Source organism: Labrus bergylta, chromosome 1, assembly GCF_963930695.1.
Source record: "Labrus bergylta chromosome 1, fLabBer1.1, whole genome shotgun sequence".
In the NCBI taxonomy this organism is placed as follows: domain Eukaryota; kingdom Metazoa; phylum Chordata; class Actinopteri; order Labriformes; family Labridae; genus Labrus; species Labrus bergylta.
In genome coordinates, this window is record NC_089195.1 from 34,389,550 (window position 1) to 34,397,963 (window position 8,414).

The 8,414-nt window shown below is 42.6% G+C and overlaps 3 protein-coding genes across 3 annotated transcripts; all 3 read right to left on the reverse strand.

Annotated features, from left to right (window-relative positions):
- Positions 1-276: 276 nt before the first annotated feature.
- On the reverse strand, positions 277-609 carry LOC136179201 (snaclec 5-like). Its single transcript, XM_065954568.1, has one exon. It carries the CDS (start codon positions 607-609, stop codon positions 277-279), a length of 333 nt encoding a protein of 110 aa, XP_065810640.1.
- A 3,326-nt stretch (positions 610-3,935) lies between these two features.
- LOC136179202 (snaclec VP12 subunit B-like) lies at positions 3,936-4,268 on the reverse strand. The gene has a single exon (XM_065954614.1). The coding sequence runs from the start codon at positions 4,266-4,268 to the stop codon at positions 3,936-3,938; it is 333 nt and encodes a 110-aa protein (XP_065810686.1).
- A 2,646-nt stretch (positions 4,269-6,914) lies between these two features.
- On the reverse strand, positions 6,915-7,316 carry LOC136179207 (snaclec VP12 subunit B-like). Its single transcript, XM_065954651.1, has one exon. The coding sequence runs from the start codon at positions 7,314-7,316 to the stop codon at positions 6,915-6,917; it is 402 nt and encodes a 133-aa protein (XP_065810723.1).
- Positions 7,317-8,414: the final 1,098 nt, after the last annotated feature.

The following is an 8,414-nucleotide window of genomic DNA, read 5'->3' on the forward strand; positions in this document are numbered from 1 at the left end:
TTTTCGATTCGGATATTACACTTAGTTATATTGCATTTTTTAAATTATTTTTTAAGTAATTGTGCAGGACGGGGTTGGTTTCAAACTCCAGAACCTGAATTATTTTCCCGGTCCGCCCTAAAGACGAAGTGATCGCGCGCATCTTCTGGATGAGGAGTTCAATTTGATGCTGGAGCAAAGTTTCTACAAACCATATGGAAGAAGAAAAACACCCAAAGAAAGAAAGACTATGTTGAGTGAAATAAGAGCTGTTGTCATGACGCTTATGACTGAGATTCAATAGCAGATGAAGTTGAGTCTTTCCTCACAGTCCCAGTTCTCCCAGTGTCCCTCTTTGGTTAGAGCTCCGCAGCGTTTCCTGAGAGGACACTGGTGCTCCTGGTCTCCATTGCGCCAGGCCTTGTACACCATTGGGTCACCGTTCAACCACAGCCAGCGATCAGCAAGGAAACGCAGGCCAATCCACACCCGCTTGGTGATGTGGTTGTGCTGGATCTCGCTCAGGGCCAGGCGCCGCTCGGTCTCAGAGTTCAGGTTGGTGAGGTCAGTGTGAGTCTCTCTGCAGTGCTCCAGAGCCTCCTCCCAGGTCTTCTTCACCTCATCCACCATCAGGTTGAAGCAGAAGAAACCGTAAGCGATTCTTCAAAAGAAAACGTTTGAACACCTCATACTCCACCTCATTGGAGATGGGAGACAGGTCGGTGTGGTGTTTCCTGCAGTATGTCTGAGCGTCCGGCCAGGTTACGGACGAACTGATGAAAACATGTTTTGCTGACAAACTGCTCACACTGATCAGAATGAGCGCTGTGAAGAGAATCCTCTCCATCCTGGTTCGGTGTGTTTCCGCGAGCAGTGAGAGCGGCGTTTTATCCTCTCTGTGTTGAACTCATAACAAGACAAAAGACAGAACATTTGCATACATAATAAGATGACCTAAGACGTCCTCTCAAACGATTTAAATAATGTGCCTACAAAACAAATCTTCTCAAGGTCACAAGGTGCATCTGAGTGACAAACAAATCAGAGCAATGAAAAAGTGATCTGCATGGTTAGGCCTACTTAATATGAAACGCTCACTGTTACCATTCTTCTTCTTTTTAAAGATTTATTTTTGTGCCTTTAGTGGAGAGATAGGACAGTGGATAGAGCTGGAAACCAGAGAGAGAGCGGGGAATGACATGTGGGAGGGGAGCCACAGGCTGGATTTGAGCCTGGGCCGCCCGCTTTGGGGACTTTGGCCTCCATACATGGGGCATGCACACAAACCACTGCGCCACCAGCGCCCCACTGTTACCATTCTTTAAAGCTGTTAAATTGGACAAGGTGATACATTTTTGAATACCACTAACAGTTTCCTGGTCAGTTAGTGTAGACACCGTGGGGCAGGGGCGTGGCAAGAGGGGGTGGCAAGGGCCCCCCTTGAAATCTGATTGGCCACCCCAAGTGCCAACTCAAAATCCTAAACTATGATTGGCTTTTTCAGAGACGTGGGGCTTCAGACATTGTTGCCAATCTCTTGTTACTTAAAGGCAGGGTTGGTAATTTCAAAAACTAGCATGATTTTGAAAGTAGCATTCCCTCAGTGCTCTATCTGCACCCACCCCCTCCCCTCTGTGCTCCTTCTAATGCCACGCCCCCTCACTTACATATACAAGCACCGTTGCTCTAGAAGTGGACCTCAGCTCATCTCTTGCATTGTGTAGAAACTACATCGTAGTACTCTACGGATAAAGTTTTTGTGACAAAAGACCGGCCTGTCGGCAGCAACCGTCTCGCGGCTATAATGCTTCCCTCGGCGGTGAGGACGAGGAGCCGGGGCCTGGAAGAAATCTCTGAATCAGTTGTGGAAACGTCCTGATGTGTTGAAGTAAATATGTCAGTAAATGTTTTTATTACTAGATTTCTACTGCTATACTGTATATAATATTGTTTATTTTAGAGAAACTGTAACGATCGAATTTCCCTCTGGGATTAATAAAGTATTTCTGATACTGAAATCGAGGACCTTAGTGGTAGTGGCCTACGATGCTGTGCATTCTGGGATTTGGTGTCTTTTATCCACATGAGCCAAAAAGACACTTTCTGCCTTTTCTCGGCCAAGAAGGTACCAACTTGAAAATGTATTTCACATTTCTACATATATGACCCAATGTCAATACAGATTCATGTTTCAATGGGTGAAGTATCCCTTTAAGGACTTTTACATACATGCCTTTTGAATTTTTGTTTCACTACACGTTTTGCCTATGCAACGTGTGTTTTAGTGTGTAAATAAAACAAAAACTTGAAAAGGCATTGATATAAACTTTGCTTTATTACAATGAGTAACTGTCTGCGAACATCCAGTCCAACTTTGGTGACATTCTGATCTTGTTTTGCAGAGATACATGTGATAAGTCAGATGCGCTCCCTTTCAGAGAAGCCTTAAATTTCACTATTTTAAGTTTTTGTAAAATAGAAAAGAAAAAACCCAACTGACTTTCGGATGAAGGTTTGATGTTGTCTTTCCAGAAGTGGACTTCAGCTCATCTCTTACATTGTGTAAAAACTACGTCGTCTCATGTCTCATTCAGCGGTCAGTAAACTCACAGTATAAACTCCTAAAGTCATCGGTGACGTGCTTTGAGTGTGAGCTAGAGCACGCAAGAGGTAGAGAGCGAGCAGGGAGACAGGGAGGCGTCTGATTGGTCCATCAGATTGTTACCTCGTGGCAGACATTGGTCAAAGTTTTTACAGACTTACAACTGATACAGATGACGGATTTTCTTTGTTCCTTTTTCAGAGAACATGAGTTATTAATTTCTGCCAGGACCTAAAGACAATTTCAACCCAAATCTCAAGAAGTGTATGTGGAGAAAATGAGCAACCCCTCCTCCAAAAGTAGATATGATAAGTAAAGATAGAAAGGGTAAATAGATACAATTTATACATTTGTGTGTGCACACAAACTTTATGCCACCCTTGCATGAGTCAGAGCCCCGGTTGGGTCACCCCACTCAAAAGATTCTGGACACAGCCCTGCCATGGGGCATCAGTAAAAAATCTCCTGAGACGGATTTGTTTTCAAAGAACTTTATTTTCAACTTCACACACACAGCATTTATTATTCAGACAGGAAAATATTTGTGTGTCAGGTTCTCACTGTCCACATAATGCAGGAGTAAATAACTTTACTGAACTAAGAGACAGCTCACTCGTCGTCCTGTACTGCTTCTGACCAACTAAGATGGTGCACAACCCACGTCTGCCGGGGAAGGATTGATTGAGAGGTGATTCGGCCAACAGCAATTCAGAGTAGGCGGGACGGGATACATGTGATAATATATAAATGTATAACGAGGTAGCAACACTGCGAAGAATCAAAGGAACACACTGTTCAATTATTGTTTTCTTACTCTAACTGTTATTGACCTATCAGACTTTAACCAAAAAAACAACACATCACATCTGACGACATGATAGTGCTAAAGATATCATATTTCATTTCATTTCAAACCTTTTTTTATTCTCGAAAAGACATTGAGGTTTCCCTCATTTCAAATGCTGTCGAGATTACAAGCACAGTAAAACAAGCAACAACACATGAAACACTCAGAATCTGTGACAAAAACCACTGAGATCACTTAAAACAGTTACAATTTGAAACAGTTGTTCTAAATCAAATTCCTAAACGTTTGAAGATTGAAAACCAATCTGGAAAGTTTGAATCATTGAGGACATATCATTTTCTGAAATAGTATGTTTCAGAAATGACTTCCATAGACTTCCTTATTAAAAAAAAAAAAAAAGTAATAAGACACGTCGTCAGTTCAAATTGATATTGGAACCAAATTTCTACAAATCATTTGGGATAAGAAAAACACCAACAAAATAAAGAAAGAAAATAATGAGTGAAGATAAGAGCTGTTTCTGGCTATGACGCTAATGACTGAGATTCAATAGCAGATGAAGTGGAGTTTTTCCTCACAGTCCCAGTTCTCCCAGTGTCCCTCTTTGGTTAGAGCTCCGCAGCGTTTCCTGAGAGGACACTGGTGCTCCTGGTCTCCTTCGGGCCAGGCCTTGTACACCAGAGGGTCACCATTCACCCACAGCCAGCGATCACCAAGGAAACGCAGGCCGATCCACACCCGCTCTGTGATGTGGTCGTGCTGGATCTCGCTCAGGGCCAGGAGCCGCTCGGTCTCAGAGTTCAGGCTGGTGAGGTCAGTGTGAGTCTCTCTGCAGTGCTCCAGAGCCTCCTCCCAGGTCTTCTTCACCTCATCCACCATCAGGTTGAAGCAGAAGAAACGGGCATCTTGCCTATAGGTATGGTAAAAACCATTCTTGTGCCCAGCCGTGTATCTGCCATGTGAATCAAATGAAAATCTATCAGTTTTGGTAGCATTTGCTCCTCCTGACCACGACCACTTAGTGGGGCTTTTCTCATTGAAGTACAGGCCGATCCATCCTTCAAACCAAAACGAACTTTCAAAAAATAAACGTCTGAACATTTGATACTCCACCTCATTGGAGATGGGAGACAGGTCGGTGTGGTGTTTCCTGCAGTATGCCTGAGCGTCCGGCCAGGTTTTGAAAAAATGGATGAAAACATGTTTTGCTGAGAAACTGCTCACACTGATGAGAATGAGCGCTGTAAAGAGAATCCTCTCCATCATGTTTCGGTCTGTTTCTTCAAAGAGTGAGTGAAGTTTTGTCCTCTCTGTGTTGAACCTGATATGCTTAAGACAGAATAAGAAACGTTTGCATACAAATAAACATAACCTTACGCGTCTCCTCAAACTATTCAAATTATGTTCCAACTGAACAAACTATCTCAAGGTGGAGATTAAAATGTGCTGCAGCTTTGTCTATCCACCTATTTATGACATATGTTATATAAAGAGACTACATGCAAAACATTTAGCAAAGTAGCAGCAACTTCGAGTAGAACCAGACACACCTCAGTTGTCTACATTTGAAAAACAAAAAGACGTCTACAGGACAGACTAGTGATAATTTGTGATTGGTGCCCTTAAAGGGATACTTCACCCGTTTGCATTAAGCTTTGTATCATTAGAAACCTGGTAGTATTTTTGAATGGTCGTGCATCCAGCCCTCATTTCCGCCTGAGACTGGAAAGTTCTGTATTTCTGAGTCTGAAAAGAAGCTTCCAGTGACGCAAATATCGTCATTTTGCGTCACTGGAAGCTGTTGCGGTTAGCGGGGTGAAACTGCAACGCTAGTGCCTCATATTTTCGACTACTGAAGCTACAGACCAATCACAGATCAGTGGGTGGGAACTCACTCCCAGAATCTAAACTTAACATCCGCCATATTGCTTGGAAGCTATGCTAACAGGCTCTATGGAGAAAGCTGATAATGGCGAAAAAATAAATATAGTGGCGAGACGGCTGCTGCCGACAGGCCGGTCTTGTGTTTTGGCTGCTGCGGCCGGTAGCCGTCGGGGGCCATCGCTGGCCGCCAGGGCCGACGCAACAAAAGATTGTCCTGTCGGCAGCAACCATCTTGCGGCTATATTGCTGGCCTCGGCGGTGAAGACAAGGAGCCGGGGCCGGCTCGAGCTGGGGCGGACTGGTAGTGTTGGTGCTCTCACTGTTTGTCTATAGACACAGACATAGAGTCTGTTTTCTGCCAGGATTATCCAAGATCAATTCTGGAAGAAATCTCTGAATCAGTTGAGGAAATGGCCTTATGTGTTGAAGTAAATATGTCTGTAAATGTTTTTCTTACTAGATTTCTACTGCTATATTGTATATTTTAGAGAAACTGTAACCGCTTTGAGTGTGGGCTAGAGCACGCAAGAGGTAGAGAGCAAGCGGGGAGACAGGGAGGCGTCTGATTGGTCCATCAGATTGTTACCTCGTGGCAGACATTGGTCAAAGTTTTTACAGACTCACAAACTGATACAGATGACGGATTTTCTTTGTTCCTTTTTCAGAGAACATGAGTTATTAATTTCTGTCAGGACCTAAAGACAATTTCAACCCAAATCTCAAGAAGTGTATGTAGAGAAAATGAGCAACCCCTCCTCCAAAAGTAGATATGATAAGTAAAGATAGAAAGGGTAAATAGATACAATTTATACATTTGTGTGTGCACACAAACTTTATGCCACCCTTGCATGAGTCAGAGCCCCGGTTGGGTCACCCCACTCAAAAGATTCTGGACACAGCTCTGCCATGAGGCATCAGTAAAAAATCTCCTGAGACGGATTTGTTTTCAAAGAACTTTATTTTCAACTTCACACACACAGCATTTATTATTCAGACAGGAAAATATTTGAGTGTCAGGTTCTCACTGTCCACATAATGCAGGAGTAAATAACTTTACTGAACTAAGAGACAGCTCACTCGTCGTCCTGTACTGCTTCTGACCAACTAAGATGATGCACAACCCACGTCTGCCGGGGAAGGATTGATTGAGAGGTGATTCGGCCAACAGCAATTCAGAGTAGGCGGGACGGGATACATGTTATAATATATAAATGTATAACGAGGTAGCAACACTGCGAAGAAACAAAGGAACACACTGTTCAATTATTATTTTCCTACTCTAACTGTTATTGACTTATCAGACTTTAACCAAAAAAACAACACATCACATCTGACGACATGATAGCGCTAAAGATATCATATTTGAGTATGTTAACGATATCAAGCTGGAAAACCAATCTGGAAAGTTTGAATCATTGAGGACATATCATTTTCTGAGATAGTATGTTTCAGAAATGACTTCCATAGACTTCCTTATTAAAAAAAAAAAAAAAAGTAATAACACACATTTTCAGTTCAATTTGATGTTGGAACCAAATTCCTACAAATCATTTGGGATAAGAAAAACACCAACAAAATAAAGAAAGAATATAATGAGTGAAGATAAGAGCTGTTTCTGGCTATGACACTAATGACTGAGATTCAATAGCAGATGAAGTGGAGTTTTTCCTCACAGTCCCAGTTCTCCCAGTGTCCCTCTTTGGTTAGAGCTCCACAGCGTTTCCTGAGAGGACACTGGTGCTCCTGGTCTCCTTCGGGCCAGGCCTCGTACACCAGAGGGTCACCGTCCACCCACAGCCAGCGATCACCAAGGAAACGCAGGCCGATCCACACCCGCTCTGTGATGCGGTCGTGCTGGATCTCGCTCAGGGCCAGGCGCTGCTCGGTCTCAGAGTTCAGGCTGGTGAGGTCAGTGTGAGTCTCTCTGCAGTGCTCCAGAGCCTCCTCCCAGGTCTTCTTCACCTCATCCACCATCAGGTTGAAGCAGAAGAAACGGTCATTGTACCTATAGGAACTGTAAAAACCATTCTTGTTCCAAATCATGTATCTGCCTTGTGAGTCAAATGAAAATCTATCAGTTTTGGTAGCATTTGCTCCTCCTGACCACGACCACTTAGTGGGGCTTTTCTCATTGAAGTACAGGCCGATCCATCCTTCAAACCAAAACGAAGTTTCCAAAAATAAACGTTTGAACATTTGATACTCCACCTCATTGGAGATGGGAGACAGGTCGGTGTGGTGTTTCCTGCAGTATGTCTGAGCGTCCGGCCAGGTTTTGAAAAAATGGATGAAAACATGTTTTGCTGAGAAACTGCTCACACTGATGAGAATGAGCGCTGTAAAGAGAATCCTCTCCATCCTGTTTCGGTCTGTTTTGTCCTCTCTGTTTTGTCCTCTTTGTGTTGAACCTGATATGCTTAAGACAGAATAAGAAACGTTTGCATACAAATAAACATAACCTTACGCGTCTCCTCAAACTATTCAAATTATGTTCCAACAGAACAAACTATCTCAAGGTGGAGATTAAGAGATGCTGCAGCTTTGTCTATCCCGAGTGACAAACAAATCAGCAAAATAAAAAAAAGGCTGGTATAGTAACTTCATTTTGAAACTCACACTGACCATTTGTGTTCATTAATTCATTTTTATAGTTATATCACCTATTTATGACATATGTTATATAAAGAGACTACAGGTGTTAAAACATTTAGCAAAGTAGCAGTGGCAAAGAAAAACTTCCTTTTAACAGGCAGGAACTTCAAGTAGAACCAGACTCATGTTGAGCAGCTTTCTGTCAGTCCGGGACTGCGATGAGCTTGGAAAAGTGGAAAAGATGGATATACAGAAATATAGAAATGGAAAGAGACAAACACATGCAGTCCAATTTTGGTGACATTCTGATCTTGTTTTGTAGAGATACATGTGATAAGTAGGAAGTGTTCCTTTCAGAGAAGCCTTCATTTTCACTATTTTCAGTTTTTGTATTTATGGGAAAGAAAAAAGCCCAACTGACTTTCGGATGAAGGATTGATGTCGAAAGTCGTGAAGGTGTATTTTATAAGGTCGACAAAACCATGCCATGAAAATTACTGCATTTTATATATTTAAAGGACAGATGGTGGAGTTCCTCTAATTTTTACT

What these genes read in the sequence shown, in the direction of transcription:
- LOC136179201 (XM_065954568.1), bottom strand. Translation starts at nt 609, where the DNA reads ATGGTGGATGAGGTGAAGAAGACCTGGGAGGAGGCTCTGGAGCACTGC.
- LOC136179202 (XM_065954614.1), bottom strand. Translation starts at nt 4,268, where the DNA reads ATGGTGGATGAGGTGAAGAAGACCTGGGAGGAGGCTCTGGAGCACTGC.
- LOC136179207 (XM_065954651.1), bottom strand. Translation starts at nt 7,316, where the DNA reads ATGATTTGGAACAAGAATGGTTTTTACAGTTCCTATAGGTACAATGAC.